This window comes from Perognathus longimembris, chromosome 1, assembly GCF_023159225.1.
Source record: "Perognathus longimembris pacificus isolate PPM17 chromosome 1, ASM2315922v1, whole genome shotgun sequence".
Classification (NCBI taxonomy): Eukaryota; Metazoa; Chordata; class Mammalia; order Rodentia; family Heteromyidae; genus Perognathus; species Perognathus longimembris.
The window spans coordinates 27,446,305-27,466,799 of NC_063161.1; the positions used below are offsets into that span (position 1 = coordinate 27,446,305).

General features: G+C 36.4%; 1 protein-coding gene across 2 annotated transcripts in view; it reads right to left on the bottom strand.

Moving 5' to 3' along the window:
* Tmtc2 (transmembrane O-mannosyltransferase targeting cadherins 2) overlaps positions 1 to 20,495 on the bottom strand; it is a 336,895-nt gene that overhangs the window by 69,689 nt on the left and 246,711 nt on the right. For both annotated transcript variants that reach the window (XM_048358667.1, XM_048358672.1), the window contains exon 10: positions 9,069 to 9,183. In XM_048358667.1, coding sequence (XP_048214624.1) covers positions 9,069 to 9,183 — 115 coding nt within the window. The remainder of the gene's footprint in view (positions 1 to 9,068; positions 9,184 to 20,495) is intronic.

A 20,495-nucleotide genomic window follows, 5' to 3' on the forward strand; every position in this document is an offset into this window, starting at 1 on the left:
TGAGTTGTTCAGTTGGTTTACATCAAATGGCTTTGTAACTATTGGTTTCAGAGTCATTTTTTTTATCCTTTGTCTCTCGATTTTTTTTTTTTTTTTTTTTTTTTTTTTGGCCAGTCCTGGGCCTTGGACTCAGGGCCTGAGCACTGTCCCTGGCTTCTTCCCGCTCAAGGCTAGCACTCTGCCACTTGAGCCACAGTGCCGCTTCTGGCCGTTTTCTGTATATGTGGTGCTGGGGAATCGAACCTAGGGCCTCGTGTATCCGAGGCAGGCACTCTTGCCACTAGGCTATATCCCCAGCCCCTGTCTCTCGATTTTGATATGCCCTTTCCCTTCCCTAGTTCTAATACCAACATATACAGTATCCAGAATACTCAGATAAGATACAGTGATAGTGCAGGGACAACCACAGGCAGGGGATACAAGAGGATCATCAACAATAGAAGCTATGGTTTCATGTGGCATGTTGAAAGTAATTACAACAGTGATATAACACTCGTTTCCAAAACATGGAGTTCATTTCACTTAACATCATCTTATGTGTTCATAATGGCATAGCTATTAGGCTCTTGTGATCCTCTGATGTGATTAGCCTAAACCTGTGCTAATTATTCCCTATGAGGGAAACCATAGAGTCCGTGTTTCTTTGGGTTTGGCTCACTTAGTATAATGTTTTCCAAGTCTTTCCATTTCCTTAGGAATGGGACAATGTCATTCTTTCTGATAGAGGCATAAAATTCCATTGCGTATATGTACCACATTTTCCTGATCCATTCAGCTACTGAGGGGTATGTGGGTGGGTTCCATATTTTAGCAATGACAACGTGTGCTGTGATGAACATTGTTGTGCTGGTGGCTTTAGTGTGTTCTTGTTTGAAGTCTTTTGGGTAGATGCCCAAGAGTGGGGCTGCTGGGTTGTAGGGGAGCTCTATGTTTAGCCTTCTGAGGAATCTCTATACCACGTTCCAGAGTGGCTGAACAAGTTTACATTCCTGCCAACAATGTACTATAGTAGTGAAGAACTTTTATGACTAGGAAATGCTCAGATCAAAACTGATTAAAAGACTCATCCACATTTACTATGTGCTTATGCATTTGTTGAGAACAGTAAAATTAAAGATTGCAAAATTTCCATATAGACTGCTAAATATAAAATTGTGTCCTTGAAAATATTTTTAAAACCTCCACTATCATATAGAATAAAGGTTCTCTCTAGTTACCATTAATAGTTGTGAACTGTTGATTTTTTAATTAAAAATTGACTCTTAGAAGAGCTCCTCTTAAGGACAACTTATAAGTTTATTTCCTAACAGGAGAAATATTTGTTCATGTAACACAAACGTAGAAAGCAGCTGATTTTCCTGAATTCCTTCCAGCTACTTGGTTAATGCTCATCTTTAAGTTGCTCAAAGCAACACTAAACAGTGATTCTATTTGGTCATTAGTAGAGTAGGAGTAGGAACAGAATGAAATAAATATTGTCAAAATATATGGACAGTTTTAACATAGAAAAATAGGAATATCACACATATATAAAAACAATGGAATGGAAAAGGCTCTCACAATGGTGCTCATATAACAGATTGTTACCAATTTTAGACCTTCTTAGATGAAAGCATCTTGGATGAAATATCAAAAAATGGCTTCAAGAATGATAGATATTTGTCTCATTTATAAAAGCAACTTCTGGAGAAGTGATGGGGAAATGTTGTTATAAACAAATATGTAATGATGAGAGAGAATGCTGATGATATGATTTTAGGAAAGGTTCCGCTGAATCAAAGATTTCCTATAAATCAGGAATTTGTGAGCTTAAGCCCATACTTTTCTTTCATTGCTTCAAACATTTGAGGGGCTGTTAGGGACAATTATTAAGCCTTTATCTAGAGAGACAAGAGAAAGTTAAATATTGGAAGAAAAAGGGAGGAAATGTGTTAGCAATGCTACCTGTTATATTCATACACAGTAAATCATCACTTTAAGTGCAAGCTCTGTCATTTCAGGGAGAGGAAAGGGATAAAAAGAGAAGAGACAGAATAAAGTTGGTATATAGTGGCGGGGGGGCTGAAAGTTAGCATCATACATATCACCTTCACAAATTACAACTGCACAACTTCAAATACAACTCATATACACTAAGTTAAAATGTGTGTTTTGCCAAAGTTTCCAGCTGATTTGCTCACATATTAACCTTGAAGAGCCATTGGGTTCGAACACACCTTTTCTGTCACTCACTTTACTTAACAACCTAACAATCCATTATGATGTGGTTGAAATAAGATCTCCGGAGCAAAATTTGGCAGTAAAATAGAGTTTGTAATTGGAAAAATCCAGTGACTCTTCAGTGGTTTCTTGGTTATTTAAAAATGTTAAAAGACAAAATCTATAGCCTAGAGGGCCCCAGGGATTCAGTTGTTCCTAGCTGTCCTAGCAGGAATGTTTCCAGAACATCGTTTCCCTTCCAGATACAGAAATCTGCTGATATTCACGTTATACACACACGTGTATACAAACATACACACACACACACACACAACCTATGCATATCCTCTGTATAAGTTATATCATATTTAGGTTACTTGTATATCCAAGCATCAGAAATTCTTTAAAAACCTGTTAAGCTACACCATTTAGGGGATAATGATCATTAAAACTCTGTACATATTCAACACAAACACTTCCTCTCACCCCCCTCAATAGTTTTGATCTTCTGTTGTCTGCATGCATGGATTCAGAACGCAGGAATACTGAAAAGCATATGTAGGGGTGTGTGTGTGTGCGCGTGTGCGCGTGCATGAGCACATACGCGCGTGTGCTGTGTATTTGTGTGTATGTCTGTCTGTGTGTCTTCAAGACACACACACAGTTTTACCTTTAGAAGGCACTCTGCTTCAAGCATTTAAATTTTATGTTACATCTAGTCGGATTTATAAAGAAGCTAATATTTCTAAATTCTGTTTATGCAACATACAATTACAAAACAGTGTGTTACTTGAGCATACAAATTGAAAGATAATGATTGTGCCTGATATATTCAATGTTTTCTAAAAATCAGAAAAGCAATGGAAACTGGGTAATATGGTAGGTTTTTTTTTCCTTCCTAACATGGATGCGGTGATTGCCCTTATGCCCTGAAAAGAAAAAAAAAATGTACTCCCCTCTCAACTCTGTGGCCCACAAAATACTCCTTACCACAATGACATACCTAAAAATGCAATATCCCTTTGTGGGAACAATCTCTGAGTTGTTTCTCGAATGACTAGGGATTACAAATCTATTTACTAAAATTCACCATAAAAGAATGATCTAATAATATTATATAAGTCTTACTATTAATGATTTATTCAACTGAGAAACTATTTTTATTTTCTATGAAATCTTTTTCCTTGAAAAGATTGAAGAATCATAGTTTCTGGGTACTCCCACCATCATAAAGACAGAGGGAGCCAATGTGACACAGAGAAAACAGTACCTAAGTTGGCCAGAATGCATCACTTTCAATCCCAGTTTTACTGACTATAATAAGCCTCATGTTCTTACCTAAAAATCAGGAATACCAATGTCTCCTTCATCAAAGTGCAGTATAGCTGAGGGTAACAGAAGTAAAATGCAAAATATAATGCCAAAAAGACAGAAGTTACTTGAATCATGCCATTTTTAGTCCTGACATAGGAAGTGAATTATAAACAACACCCAAAACTCTTCCCACAGATCCTCCAAATAAGGTAAGATTAGTTAATCCTGCCCTTTGACTTCCTCTCAGGTATGAAACATTCATGTTTTCTCTCCATCTTCCAGTTCTGGAATGAAGAAGCAAAATGAGTAACCCCTTCAAATAAAAGGTTTCTAACCAAATAATTGATTCAGTGGTTTCATTTCACAAATGCTTGGATCTGACTCTACTGATTTGTAACACTCTAAATTCCTTTGATACATTTTGTTGATGACAACCAATCTCTTCTTTAAAAAAATTGGTCTTATCTGGAGAATGTAGTACTTTTTTAAGTTTTCTCTAAATCATAGTCACTGGTAGTATGCATGGTCCACATTGATTATGTGAGACCACTCAACATCTATCAGCACCCTCCCTGAAAACACATTTGTAATTAGTCACACTGGACTCTATATAGTCACATGCAAAGTAGAAGGCCACAATCCTTTCATCTTTAACTCTCTTCCAACACAAAACTGAAGTCCACTCATCATATGTCTTCTGAATAATGGAATCCAGAGATGGACACACTGGCCCCTGCCTGCAATCCTAGCTACTTGGGAAGCAGACATTGATTTGAGGCCATCTCGGTTAAAAAAAAATGTTTGCATACCACTGAAACCAACTGTATGCAGTGGTATAGCGACTGTCTGTTAGCAAAAATGAGGCTCTGAGCTCAAACTTCAGTACCATCATAAGCAAAAAAAGAAATTTCTCTTGTGCTAGTCCTGTGATTTGAACTCAGGACCTGGGTGCTATCCTTGAGTTTTTTGTGCTCACTGCTAGTGCTCTTTGCATTTTGAGTAACAGCTCCATTCCCAAGAAACTTCTTTTATTAGCATCTCTATTAAACAAATATAACTTCTTGTTTATACTAAATGACATACAAAGCACTTTATTATGTACATAGTTACACTATGTGATATGTATCATGGGATATACATGTGACATATATCATATTACATACTGCCTCTATTAGAGTTACAGGTGTCATTTTTATATTTCTCCATCCAACAACTAATTTTAGTTTCAGGACATGCTCAGTTATATTGAGGTTAACAAGCACATTATGAATCTTGTTCAATCAAAAATATCTTACTTCTTGCTCCAATGTAAATGAAAAGAGAGATCTGTCTTCCTTTATTTATGAAATGATCTCTGTTTCCTCAGTCTCTGCTTCAGATCAGGGAAAGAACACTTAGACTTATAATTTAGTTTCAAACATGGCATATGCCATATTTATATCTATTCAATGACCCAAAGAAGAAGCAAGCAAGTCCTCAAGTTAAAAAATTCAAGAAAGGGCAATACTACTGTGTTTCCCCAAACTGAACAGTTAAACATGCGTGGTAAACAAAATTAATACCATTTCTTCACCACCTTGGGTTGCTATTAACCATCTTAAACAGAAATTAAACATATTGTAAGGAGTTCTTTACTTGTTTGTTTTTTAAATGTCAATCTGCTCCACCAGAAATACCTTATTTAGTACCTCTGATTTGTCATTTTTATCTGAAATGCAAATTTTAAATTATATAATCTTAAACCTTTGTATTTGCCTTTTCTACAAAGGAAGATCTTGATGTATTACTGGAAAGTTGAAATGGTCCCATTTAAAACGTCTTAAAATTTTAGCCTCCCAATGGTCCCAGTAAAACTGCTCTTCCATAGCTAGAGTTAGGCCCTAATTTCCTCTAATCTAGTCTCTTTTAAATTAAATGACTTCAAAACAAACAAAAAAGCAACAAAATAAAACCTTGGAATTAGCAGCTCATTTCTTGGTCATAGATTCTTTTGGTCATTTCATTAGGAATTAGCCAAGTAAAGGACGTTCAATCTGTATTATGGAACCATATCTTGAAAGTATCATCTTTTCCTAAATTACTGATTTGGGATAGTAGGTAAATCAATGCAGCTGGACAAGTCACAAGCATGAGACTCTCACCTCTTTCTTCATACTGAAAGAGTCACCCAGTTTTTACAGATTTTCCCCCTTAAAAGAAATCTTTCAAAAGAACAGAGCTCTTGAGAGAAGATTTAATGTCAAAATTAATTGAGGCCTTTGGAATTTCCCCGGGGAAACTTTATATGTAACATTATATGAGAAAAAATTTTATGGCTATTTTTGACAAAGCTGTATTCAATAGAAATCTGAAAAACCTTTCTTCCTCTTTTCAGGAAACAGAGCCCTGAATGTTCTTGACTAATAAGTGAAGAGACTGGTATTCAGCTTTCATAGGAAGCCCTCAAGAAATACTTGAATTTGAAAGAGCTGAAAATAAGGAAACGTACAAAAAATCATTCATGTGGACCATCAGCAAGCTGAGTGAGATATCATCAGGCTGCTATAGTCACACTTGTAGTTAATACAAGAGGGTGTTGAGTGACTGTAACTTAATGAGGAATGCAGAGTACAGAAAGCTAGACAGAGGTTCTAAAAAACAATTCTTAGAGATTTCCACATTACCAACCTGTAACAAAAACTTTCCAGTGATTTCTAACACTATAGTAACCATGAAAAACATAGAAATGATCTATTTAACAAGAACCTTTTTTGGTTTTGTTCTGTAATGGTTCTTTTAATGAGTTTCCACTGGTAGACCTTGAATTCTAGATACTGATTTAATAGGTAGCAAATTGATTTGTTGATGAAAATGTTTATTATGAATAAGATGAATTAGTCTATAGAAATGTGCTTTCCCATCCTTACAAATGGCTTTTTGTGACTAAAAGCCTAGTGCTGTATTGATGAAGAACAAAAGCCCTCTTCATAGCTATAGCACATAACCTTGTCATGCAAATGAGGATGTCTTTTAAAACTTAGCCTGTATTGAAGGTTCCTGTAAAGTGACTATAGTTTATTTTATAAACATACCAGTGGTCAATGTCTGATTAAAATTTGTTGTCAGCTTTGTTAGCTTCATCTTAAACCAAACTTTTAGGACTGCTGAATATTATTGAAGAGAGTAGGCAATCAGGTGAAACCTCTGTGTGCTTGCTCCCTGCTCCAGGCTTCTGATTCCTTATTTAAAAAATAAACTAATAAAAAGCCACAGGAACGACAACTACACTGCAGATCTATTAAGAGTCACAAAGCATAAACTGACATAATCTATACATTTTAGTTCCAGTCCTGTCTGCTGGAGCCATGAGTTTGGAAAGGACAACATGAGGGATACTCGCCAGGTTGGAACTGCAGTGTTTTTTCACTCTGATAATAAACACACAAAACTGCACAGGTGGTAAAATTACAGAACACGGAATTGTACACAAACACAGGGATTCCAGTAAAAATGGAGAACACCATCAGAGCAGTGGACTATATAAACGACATGTGGGCGGTGTACTGGACTATTGGAAGGTATTATAATCCGCGATCTAATGAACATTAATGTGTTCTTAGGCAGGAAAGTATGAGAGAAGGGGCATACACATTGCTGAGAAATAATGCCTTTTGAAATTTATGAATTAATTTGTTGTTTTATTTTATTTATTTTTATATGTGGGTCCCGGGGCTTAAACCCAAAGCCTGCGTATATCCCCAAACAAGCAAGCATGCTACCACGTGATCCACAACTACACTTCTGGCTTTTTTCTGGTTAGTGAGAGATAAGACTTTCCGGCCAGGAAACTATGATCTTCAGACTTCAGCCTCCTGAGTAGCTAGGATTATAGGCATGACCATTTTAATTTCTTTATAATATTCTTCTTTAACCTACAATACCACATACCACTGATTCTCTGTTTTTACATTCATATCATACATAGTTGACCTAATATTTTACTCATTTATTTATTTTAATTTTGCTTTGATAATTAGCTTTCTAGTAAACCTTCTGAAAATAGAAGCACTAATGGTATTAAAAAAGGGCATTGAGGCACAGCAATAGTGTCTTAATATAGAGTTGTTTTGAGTATTTCACAGATCTTATGCATATTTATATATGAACTCCTCCTATCAAATACATTACAATGTGCCTATATGCCACATTCAATAATAATTGATTTCAAACACAAATATTGAGATACAGTTGACTCACTGAAATAATGCCTTGCTTTAGAGGCATTTAATTATACAGTTACTAGAATTGGTTTTATAGTTTTTCTTTTTCTTTTATTTCTTTATTTGTTGATTTATTTGTTTGTTTTGCTGGACCTGGGCCTTCTGGCTTTTCTGAGCAGTTGTTTTTTTTGTTGTTGTTGTTTTTTTAACAGATAAGTGTCTTAGACTTTCCTTTCTGGCTGGTTTTGAATTGCAACTCTCAGAGCTCAGCCTCCTAAGAAGCTAGGATTACAGGCATGAGTTACTAGCACCTGACATTCCTTTTTATTTAAAGACAAGTACATTTCTTTATTTTTTCCTATTTATTGTCAAAGTGATGTACAGAGAGGTTACAGTTTCACATGTTAGGCCTTGTGTACATTTCTTGTACTGTTTGTTACCTCCTCCCTCATTCTCCCCTCTCCCCCCATGAGTTTATTCAGTTGGTTTACACCAAATGGTTTTGCAAGTATTGCTTTTGGAGTCATTAGTCTTTTTATCCTTTGTTTCTTGATTTTCATATGCCCTTCCCCTTTCCTAGTTCTGATCCCAGTATGTATAGTATCCAGGGTACTCAGATGAGATACAGTGATAGTGCGGATACAACCACAGGAAGGGGATACAAGAGGATCATCAACAATAGAAGCTATGGTTTCACGTGGCATGCTGAAAGTAATTACAACAGTGATATAATACTTGTTTCCATAACATGGAGTTCATTTCACTTAGCATCATCTTATGCGTTCATAAGGGCATAGCTATTAGGCTCTTGTGATCCTGTGCTATGACTAGCCTAAACCTGTGCTACTTATTTTCTATGCGGGAGACCATAGAGTCCATGTTTCTTTGGGTCTGGCTCACTTCACTTAGTATAATGTTTTCCAAGTCCTTCCATTTCCTTACAAATGGGCAATGTCATTCTTTCTGATAGAGGTATAAAATTCCACTGGGTATATGTACCACATTTTCCTGATCCATTCATCTACTGAGCTGCCAAAAGACCACAAACAAGAACACACTAAAGCCACCAGCACATCAATGTTCATCACAGCACAATTTGTCATAGCTAAAATATGGACAAGTACATTTCTAAGAGAAGGGAAATAATGGGTAGGGTGTCTCAAGTTTTTCAGAATTGTGAGAGCTCAAATCCCAGCACACTGGTTACTGATAATGAATATGGTATTTAATTATCCATGATTCTGTACAATGATTCATCATAGAGGGAGGTATAAAGGCAATAGTGAGAGGGAAGTCACTGTAACCCAATGCTTTCTCAAAGCTAAGATATTAACTTATAGAATAGCAGGAACTAACCTGAGCATGTGGGCAGCATTGAAGACAACATCAAATTCCGTGCTATCCAGCTCAGCAGCCTTTTTTGCCATCTTGGCTGCTTCCATAAGGCGAGCTTCTTCCAGAAGAAACTGACCTGCAGAGCAAGACAACAGGTATATATGAAGATATATGTATACTGGAAGAGGTGACTTAAAGCTAAAATGTAGTGCCATGATCATCATTTATATGCCTTTCCCTTAATTGCTTGACTTTTTTGGCACATGTAACATACTGTTTTTCTCAAAAAAGAATCGGTTATAAATGATTCAAGCAATAAATAAAATGAAACAAATCAAAGCTATATTACAAATATGTGTTGAGCTTATTTTAATCTTTCAGGGCTTCAGTTCTCTGAGATTCTTGATAACTTTGGCTGATAGGAACTTCTGTTGCCATGAGCGTACCTGGCCACTGCAGGTCACTTTCCTTCTGAACACTAATGGCTAGTTGGTCAGAATCCATACCACAATCACTTGAAGTGTCTAATAAAGTACAAATGCATCTTCTAGCCCCTCCTAAGTTAGAGGGAAATCCCAGACCTGATTACCCCTGCAGCCTGATTATCAAGAAAGTCAGCTTGCCTCTCACCCCCAAGTTCCAGGGGAACTACACAAACGCATATAGAGCTTGTTGTGTGGCAGGTTGAGAAAAGCTCTTGCAGGAAATGGGTCCTGAGATATTTTTCAGACTGTGAGAACAGTAAGTAAGTCATGGTAGGAAGTGAGGCTAAGAAAAGGCCAGCAAAAACAGACCAGAAAAGAATAGCACATTCCTAAGCACAGAAAACTCTAAGCTTCCTCTCCTGGAATAGGAGAATCAACCCAGATGTTGAATACAGTAACTGAACCTTTGACCACTGAGCTACATACAGTCCACCCCCAGGACATTTACAAGAAAACCTGCCACAATCCTGTCACCACCCAGTTATACCTCAACACTGAGAAATCTTCAGCTGCAAAGTCATGAGTGTTTAAAACTTCCAACCCCGAACCTGCACGCCAATACAGAAATCCCCAAACAGAAAAGCCAATAAAATATTTTTAAAAAGGAAGTATGTCTCCACCAGATGTCAACTATTCTACAACAAAGGAATTAAATGAAAATAACATGGATGAAATCTCAGTTAGCAAAAATGATCAGTGACAAGAATGAAGGGAAAGATAGAACTTAAAGAACTTAAAGCTTTTCAGAAAAAAAAGAACACAAAGTAGAATTAGATAATTTGTTGCATGATGAAAAATTAGCATCTCCTCAGGTGTGCCTTAGTAAACCACATCACAGTAAACCTATTCTTTAGTTAATTATAGTTATATAAATTATATTTTAAATTAAACCACACTATTAATTTCTACCTGTCTTCAAAACATAATACATAACTAAGTGAATGTGTTAATAAATATATGAATTATTTATGTGATACTTAAACAAAGGACAACATAGAAAATTATTTGGTATTTTTCTTTCCAGGCAGCTATTAACTGTGAAGTATAGCTTATAATAATATTAAAGAAAATGTAACAATTAATTGAATAATGAAAATTACTTTTTGAAAGTTCATTACTTCAGACTGGAGAGGAAAAGGGAGAGATACAAATTCTGATAATGAAGGAAAGGAGAAAAGAAGGAAAGGAAGAAAGTAAAAGGGAAGAAAGGAAGGGAAGAAGAGAGGGAGGAAGTAGGGAAGAAGAGAGAGGCAAAAGCAAAGGAAAAATGAAGGAGAAGGGAAGAAAAAGAAAGGGAATAGAAGAGATCAAAGAAGACAGAAAGAAAGGGAGTTAGAGAGAGGGATGGAGAAAAAATAAATATTATTTATATATGCACAAATTTTGGTGCCATTAGGTTGGGGAGGTGTCAAAAAAATAAATGCAATGTTAACTTTTGTAGTAGTCCCATCTCTCTTAAAGGAGGGAGGAGATTTTGAAGACAATTTTACCTCTAGCCGCATATAAATCTGAAAGGCAAATGAATCATACTACACATATCAATTCTGGATGGAGGTATGTTTGGCTTTGATCAATTTATAATGTAAGATGAGTAAAAATAGGATGAAGGACTGGAAATATGGCCTAGTGGTAGAGTACTTGACTCATATACCTGAAGCCCTGGGTTCCATTCCTCAGCACCACAGAAACAGAAAAGGCTGGAAGTGGTGCTGTGGATCAAGTGGTAGAGTGCTAGCCTGGAGCAAAAAGAGCCAGGGACAGTGCTCAGGCCCTGGCCGCAGGACTGGCAAAAAAAAAAAAAAAAAAAAGTGAAATAATGTTCTTTACAGGCAAGGGTATTGCTTCAGTTTTGCTAAGAGTTGAGTTGTATAACCAGAATCCAGATCATGAGATAATATTACCAGCACTGCAGAAGGAACTATCTGTACCTGGGGGACTTTCTCCAATTTAGTTAGAACAGGGAAAAAACCATGGTTGAAACACTCAGCCTGACTGGTTTTGCTGACATCTAGTGGTTAAAGAGGAGTGGGTAGAGGGGAACTGAGGCAACTTCTTCCATGCATGTTTCTATAAAGGAAAAGGAGATAAATGCATTCCTGGTAAGCAAGACTCAGAGGCAATGCAGTGGCCTGGATTTAGACTCACTCTTCACAGGAAAAGCTGGAGTGGAAAATGTTTGTGAGTGCATGTTAATGATGCCCTAGAGGAATAAAATATGGGGGAGGGCTCTTCTCTGCCTCTGAAGGGAGCCACACTGAGAAATCTTTTCTGAGCCCTTGTCACATTGCCATTTTAGGCATGCTCTCACTCTTTATAAAACTAATCTTTCTCCCTCTCCTTTCTATCAGTTTCATTGCTTTGTGTTTCTAGGCTCTTGGCAGCCTCAGTTAACAAAGCTCTGCTTTCACGAGACAGCTCTAATTGATAAATGTGCCACAGTGACTGGCCAAGAAAACAGGTGGGCTGAGTAACAAGGAAAAGGCACCCAGGAGATCAATCTGGACTGCTCATTGCGAGCTAGGGAGGTTCTGGATGTGTCCCTAAGTGAACACAAGGCCAAGAATTTGTCCTGGATTGGACAGGTGGCAAGGATGGTGCCTAATGCAAAGGAGATTAAAGAATGAGTGGGTCAGGGCCCCGGGAAACAGGTCAGGAAGGCCAGCAGTATATTGCTAAATTGATGTCTCCTCTGACTCTTTCCAAGGGTTATGAGATGCTGGGAAACAATTCTTATAGTTGTGATGGCTGTTCAATGGGTAGCAGCAATTATAGCAGAACCAGAGAAGAAGGGAGACTGCAGGGGGTTGAAATGAGATAGAAGGGAAAGAATCAGGAAGAGTGACAAGAAGGAGAATCAAGAGGATAGCAATACCACCTCCTTGTATATTTAAGTAATATATAGTTTCGGTAGGGATTAAGTGAACTTCAAATAGAAGAATACATTTGTGTTGAATTTTGAGCAATCTTCTGAGTTTTTTTTTTTTTTTTTTTTTTTTGGCCAGTCCTGGGTCTTGGACTCAGGGCCTGAGCACTGTCCCTGGCCTCTTCTTGCTCAAGGCTAGCACTCTGCCACCTGAGCCACAGCGCCACCTCTGGCCGTTTTCCATATATGTGGTGCTGGGGAATAGAACCAAGAGCTTCATGTATATAGGAGGCAAGCGCTCTTGCCACTAGGCCATACTCCCAGCCCCATCTTCTGAGTTTTATCAACTGAAGATGAATGGAAAACAACCATTCGATGAAGAATACAGTGAATAAGAAAGGAAAGATATGAGTAAGACAAAGGGAAGAGGTGGCTTAGTTGATAAAGAAAGGGGCAAAACTCTGAGACCTGTGAAAGGCAATGGAGATTTGCAGTTCAGTGAACCTCGCACTCTCTTCAGCTTCACAGAGGACTTCTAAGTCTTCCCATGGTGCTCCTGCACCAGCTCAAAACACTTCTCTGATATCTTTGTGTTCTGATGTGTCCACTTGGCCGGAGCCATAAGCTTGAGGACAATAGCAGAAAAAATATTGCAAGAGGAAGAAGAGAAAGAGGAATGTGAGTGAATACTGCCATAATGCTCAGTATACATGCATGTAAATGGAGCAAGGAAGCTAGAGGAGATAGGTGTGGAAGAGATAGTCAGAAGTTGGGAGAATGGAAGGGGAGATACTGATCAAGAAAAACTGTATGTAATAACAGACATGTTACTCCTTTGGACAATTATTTGAAGATAATAACAATAATAATAATAAGTACTACAAGGAAAACCCTCAAAGTACAGGTAATCACTAAACCAAATGGCCAAGACTAGAAAATGCAGCCCTTGTGTATAGTCATTCTTATTTAAACCCCACAAAACACAAATTTCCCTGACATTGGAGAATTTTCTAAAACCAGCCATGCTGAGATGCCCAACAAGAGAGCAAGCCTCCTCTGTTTTTCCCTGTTAAGTGAACATAAATTCAAGATAATGAACACAATCTACTACCTGCCTTAAACAGTTGTTGGGCTCACTAAATACAAAGTCCACTCTATGATTTATAATCCTCATTGTTCGTACCAAAAATTATTCTTTGTCTCTTTGGACCCTTTGTGTGAATGTTGATGAGTGTTGGGATTTGAATTTAGGGGCTTACACTGGGATGATACCAAGGGGCAGCCTTGTTAGAGACTGGCTTTATTTAGGATAGAGTCTTGCTTGCCTGAGCAGAGTTCCACCTACACTTAGGGTGTCTGTTGTCACTGGTACACCCCACTCTGTCTAGCTTCATTTCATGGAGGCTAGTGGTTGGAAGGGATCTCTCAAACTTTTCTGCCCAGAGGTCTCCTGTAGTCACGATCATACTGTTCTGTCACTCAAATTGCTATGATTAGAGAAATGGGCCACTACTAGCTGAATAAGTTAATTTTTTTTTGCCAGTCAGGGGGCCTGAACTCAGGGCTTAGGCACTGTCCCTGAGGTTCTTTTGATCAAGGGTAGCATCTACCACTTGAGCCACAGTGCCTCTTCCAGCCTTTTCTATTTACGTGGTACTGAGGAATTGAACCTAGGGCTTCGTGCATGCTAAGCAAGCACTCTACCACTAAGCCACATTCCTAGCCAGTACATTCTTTTTATTTGTGTTTTGTTTTTCCTTTTCTTTTCACTTGTTTCATTCTCTTTTTCTTCTTGGAGATATAGTCTCCCTGTGTAGCAAAGGTTGGACCTGAACTCACAAGATCTTCCTGTTTTGAAAATCCACATGTTGAGGTCTATTAAATAATTGCTGAAAACCATGGTTACTAAAATAATTTTCCTATTATCTTATTTACACATTACTAGAGCAATAAAGACTTGATTTTTTTTGAAATATATGTTCTTCATAAAACTAAGGCATTTGTTTTTGAGAATTAAAAAGAAATGAGAGTAAGTTGATGTGTAGAGGGTGAGTCCTCAAGCCTGCCTCCAGCTTATTTTCTCAGTGCTCTGTCTATATGCTCATGTCTTCCTTCTGTGTCTTTCAGATTTCTGTGGTGCCCTAATGACCTAAGCTGTTCTTCACCCCTGTGGTCAAGAACACAATGTTCTATGGGTTTCTCCATTGTCACCCATAATCTCAGTACTCCAAGTTTATGTAATTACTGGCCATCCACAGGTTTACATTTACTGAGTGTTACCTTTGAACTCAGGGCCTCATTCTCTCTTTAGGCTTTTATACTCATGGCTGGTGTTCTACCACGTTAACCTCACCTTCATGTCACTTATGAAAGCACAAAGGAAACCATGAAAGTATTGGACTTGGAAGTCCTCCTGAACTCCAATTTGGGCTTTGACAACTTATTAGGCACAGGGACTTCAATGTATGAGCAGTATTATTTTTAACTTACGTCTTTCCGCTGTAAAATAGATAACTTCGTATTTGCTAACTACCTTCTAAATCCAGTAATGAAAATTAACTCATACTATTATCATTAGATAATCTAGTAGAATTTTTCAAAAGGTAGCTCACACCAATAATCCTAGAGACTCAAGAGGCTGAGATCTTAGAATCATGGTTCAGGACCACCCAGAACCAACAAATCCACAAGACTTGAATTTTAAAAAGAACCTAGAATTGGAGGCATAAGTGAAGAGATCAAATGCTACCCCTGAGTGACCAAGATAAGCCACTGCACCAGCAAGCCCCAAAGCAGCAAACATATGTGTGTGCACATACAAGTATACACACGCATGCACATAGACACACACACACAAAATGTCTTAGGTGAGAGAAATATTTGAAACATCCTTTAGAATATTATTAACCTAATCAAGCTTCTCTGAACTTCCTCTGCTGTTGCTGGAGTCGAAAAAGGGATAGCAAACACTGAAATAAAAACACATATTTTTCATATTAAGCATTTAACATAATTATAATCAATGTAATTTTGCAAAGAGCCACTAAAATATATTTTCAGTTAATCAAGGCAATATCCTAATTTAGTTCATTATTTAATTTTTTTAATTTCTGTTTCTGAAATGACTAACACGGAAATGACACAACAGCCAATCTCTTTCCATTACTATCTTTTCTAAGTACTTTTAATTATGAACAAAATATAATCACACACCTTTTACCAATTCAAGCCATGATGTATTTCAGACCTCTCATTTTTATATTCCTGTTAAGATGCTCAAACCTAATATTTTAGCAAGTTCCTTCCTAATAGTGCTTACTTAAAAAGAAATGAAAACTATATAATATACAATCTTTCTATAGATAAACAGAATATGATCTAAATGGCAAATTCTGCACTTATAGGTTGAACGAGACTTCTAAAATTGTTCTTCATTAATTACTACAAATTATGTTCAATGTTTCTGATCCATGAAATCACTTAAAATTGTGATGTTTTATTTTGTTGGTCAAATACAAATAGAATCCATCACTAACACACAGGGGTTTATGATCCATAACAATCACAACAATCAAGAGTGAAGATGGGCACTACTGATCACAGCTGTAATCCTAATTACTCAGGTGGCTAAGATCTGAGAATCTTGCACATGGTTTCATGCCATTCTGGGCAGGAATATCTATGAAATGCTTAACCCCAATTAACCACCAAAAAGACTGAAATGCAGCTGTGGCTCAAGTGGTAGAGCAGCAGCCTTGAGTAAAAATTTAAGGAACAGAAGCTACTTCAAGCCCTAGTACACACATAAAAAAAAAATCCTTGGTTGAGGAAATAGGGTAGAGGGCAATATGGCATATGTGTAAGATGTTCTCATGATTCTAACATTGATATAGCATCAACTAATACTAATCTGGATTATTAGGTTAAAAATTCTACTTTTGTTTGGGGGCTTAAAAGGAAGAATGATTGGCTGGGAATGTGGCTTAGTGGTAGAGTGCATGCATTGGGTTCAATTCCTCAGTACCACATAAACAGAAAAAGCAGGAAGTGGTGCTGTGGTTCAAGTGGTAGAGTGCTCAGGAACAGTGCCCAGGCCCTGAGTTCAAACCCAAGGACTGGCAGAAGCAGAAAAACAAAAAGAAAGAATGATTGAATAACTGACTTCCAGTTTTAGAAATGTTTTGTTATATAGAAAACCACTCATCTTCTCCAGAAGGTCTTCATTTTATAATCTGAAAGACTGTACATTCTAGACATTCCTTTTTCTACAGAACCAATTCTATTTATCTACTCACTGAAAGTATTTCTGGAACATCATTGTGTGGCTTTTGTTTGATCATTCTCTCTGTATTCTGGGTAGTAAAAGGGATAGCAAACACCTGACCATTCTCTCTGCATTCATTACATTCATCACATTCACTCCTTTCTACATTGTTATCTGGTGAGCTCCTACACATGCTTGAAATATATGATAAATGTGAATCTAGTGGGTGTATTTTTCCTATACCTTAATCAATGCCTTCCATCAACAACCTTTAGTTATGTTGCTTCTTGATTTTTAAAACTAATGGTAAATAAAATCATTATTTTTACAACTTGTACTTTTCTTGCCACTTTGTCAGCTCCATTGGAGATTATCATTTGCCTACTCTGGTCCTGGGGTTGACAGAGTGCTTGGTAAATATGAAGCTAGAAATCTATTTCATACAGACTGAGAGGTGAGAATGTTGAAAAGAGTGATGTTGATCCAAGACACATTGTATTTATAGAGTGCTTTGTTTAATGGCATCTCCTTTGTACAACTACTTAACAGTAAAACAATTTTTAAGTGATTGAGTGAAAAATTGAATACCTGTTAGACACAACATAAAATGTGAGCTCATAGATTTACAAATGTAACTAGTTTGAATCCAGAGATTCTAATTTCACCTCCAAAGACTATAGGTACCACAGATGCAAACATTTAAGGAACTCATCAAACCAGTTTTATAAAACTGCAAACAAATCTAAAGGATAAAAGATAGTCTCTACGTAATGCCTTCCATTAGACATAAAACTAGTGGATTCAAAGCAACTGACAAGGAAGTTACAGTACTTTTAAACATCATCTTCTAATCATAGCCAATATAAAACCTCCCAATGCCCCTTCTATCTAGTCTCAACTGCATGGTATATTCCAAGTCTCTTTCATCATTAACAAGCAAACTAAAAGCACATAGTCACTCAAGAGAGTGAATTTGCCATAAAAAAAAATCACTCCTCTGACATTTTCATTGACATTTCCAAAAGCATTTTAAAAAGACTCAAAACACATATATTTCATTTAAATATTTATTTTTAGGCCAAGGAAGTGTTTTTATTCATTCAATCTGTGGGTATAAACACCCTAAGAGAAAAAAATATATATATGCAGTAAGTTGGCAGGAAGTGATAAGATAATCAGAGTATGCATTTTTTTCTTGGATAAGAAACAATAAAAAATCAAATGGAACATTCTTTCCACTAAGCTTTCTATCCTGGGTTCAGTTATAGAATGGACGCTATTCCTCACTAAGCTCCATAAACATTTATTGCACATTACTGTGAGTAGGACAACATGCTAGATATTGATGGCATAGAAATAAAAAACAGATCCCTCCATATTCTCAATTTAGAGTCTTCTAAAAGAGGAAAATATTTAAATTTAATATAATTATTTACATTCCTAATAACTCCCTACTCCAAGCCTCGATTATCTCTTGGCTAATACAGCAATAGCTCTCTAAAAGATTTGCCTTAATCTCCTTTGACCTTTCTATAATCCTGTCTTCTCCACGTGTTTCCTGCCATTTCTCATAGAAAACAAGGCAAGCTCCTTAGCTGGGTTCCCAAAATCTTGTGTGCTCTCTCCCTCTCCTCCTCCGGTAGCCTCATCGACTCCCACTTTGCCATCTGGTTTAATATACTCCAGCCATATGAGCCTTCTTTCTCTACTGTGAACATAAGCTTGTCATTTTGTGTGGGCTCAAGAGGAAGAAAGATAGAATAAAGTGATCCTCTGTTTAAAAACTAGTTTTCTGTTGAGCCTTTTGAACCTCCTATTTCTTCTGTCAGAACCTGGCTATTCAACTAGCTGGCTTACATTCTCTGATTTCAAATAATGGCATCCTCAAAGAGGCCTTATATGGCTACTTTGTCTTGGGAAGTACTGAACTTTCCACCTCATTACATTCACAAGATAATATCATCATGTTTATTTCCGAAATAGCACTCTCTGAAAAGAGAAGAGTGTCTTGTACCTAGTGTACACAATTTATAAATGTGAAAATAAAAAATGGCCTTTAACCATTTTCAGCTAAATCATGACATATGAATGTGATGTTCTAAAACTGGGCATGCAAGGATATACCAGTCAAAAGTCTGCTAGTCTATCTAAAAAATGTTGTAAATTAAAGAGGTTATATATTCTAGAAAAGAAAGCAATGACAATTATTAAGTGATCCCAAATTTGCTCCTCTGGACTTAGCTTATTCAAATCAACTCCAGGGCCCTAGGCTTCAATCTATTTGTCCATATAAGGCTTATATTAATTGAAAAATAGTTTTATAATACTAAAATTCCAATATGTGAAATATATTGTTCACATAAAAATTCTTAATATTCCTTCAATGTGTAGATTTTTCACTAAAGCATAGCGAAATAAAGAATACCAAGTATTTAGCTATAGGCTCCTGGTCCATTTTTAGATTATGTGACTTAAATAAATCTACTAAAGTCTCATTTTGAATCTTTTCATTTATGATGACAAGGTAAGAAAATATATGGAATGGTATAAAAATTCACAAAATTTATAAAATTATGTTTCAGAAAACCATTTTCCTTAGGAATAGAAAGAATTCTAATAATCAGTGCGTAGGACAAAAAATTAAAACATTGCAAGGATACTAAGGAAAATCAAGTTTTAAACATGAATTTAAAGACATATGTTATCAGTATTTTCCAAATAACATACAGAATAAAGTATTTCTTGCACTTGCTCTTGAACTTTACTAAATCAAAACAAAATTCCCATGGGAGAAATACTCTCTACCAACATCCCTGAGAAATAAAATTTAGGAACATGATGTAATATAAAATATATTTTAAGTTTGTAAAGATGGACATGCAGAATATGGCATCAATTATTGAAATTAATACAATGTTGAAACAATTGCCATTCAAATGGCAGACTGGTGACTTCTAAAGACATTCATTGTGAAAAATAACTATATCTTATATAATGATCGAAATAAGTTTAAAGACGCAATTAGTAACATTAGTTTGAAACAATGGGAATACAAGCAAAAGAGCAAGGAACAATGATCCTGTTTCCTAAAATTCAATGGCATGTGACTCTTCAATGCTCAGGGAAAATAATGCATGACAGAGTTACTCAAAATATTATGCATGAATGGCTGAGAATATGGCCGAGTGCTAGACTGTTTGCCTTGTATACATGAAGCCCTGGGTTCAATTCCTCAGCACCACACATACAGAAAAAAGCCAGAAGTAGTGCAGAGGCTCAAGTTGTAGAGTGCTAGCCTTGAGCAAAAAGAAACCAAGGACGGTGTATATATATGTATATATGTATGTATATATGTATGTGTATGTACATATAAATATATATAAGTAAATATATATACATATATAATGCATGAAAAAAATCCTAATTTAAATGCATCATGAAGGAAATACCATACAGATTAAAATAAGTTCTGCAACAAACTTAAATTAGTTGACTGCTATCTTAACACAGCAATAAAAGAGCCAAGGCAGGAATGGTTATGTATTACATTGTGTGGAAAGATATCCTCCACTATATACTAGAAAGATAAAGCATCAACCCTAGGCTTATAAACATATCCACACAATAATATAAGTGTAAAAACGTACTTGTGGTTGGCTGTTTTCTTAATTTTATTATTTCCATTCTTCTACCCTTATAGCCTGTCACTGATTTATTTCTACAAGCTAGATGCTCGGAGACAGAATTAATATTCTACAGACATACTAGCTTTATTTCCTTAAGATTTATTTTCTATCCACTTTTAAGTTTACTTCTTCGAAATAACTAACACATCA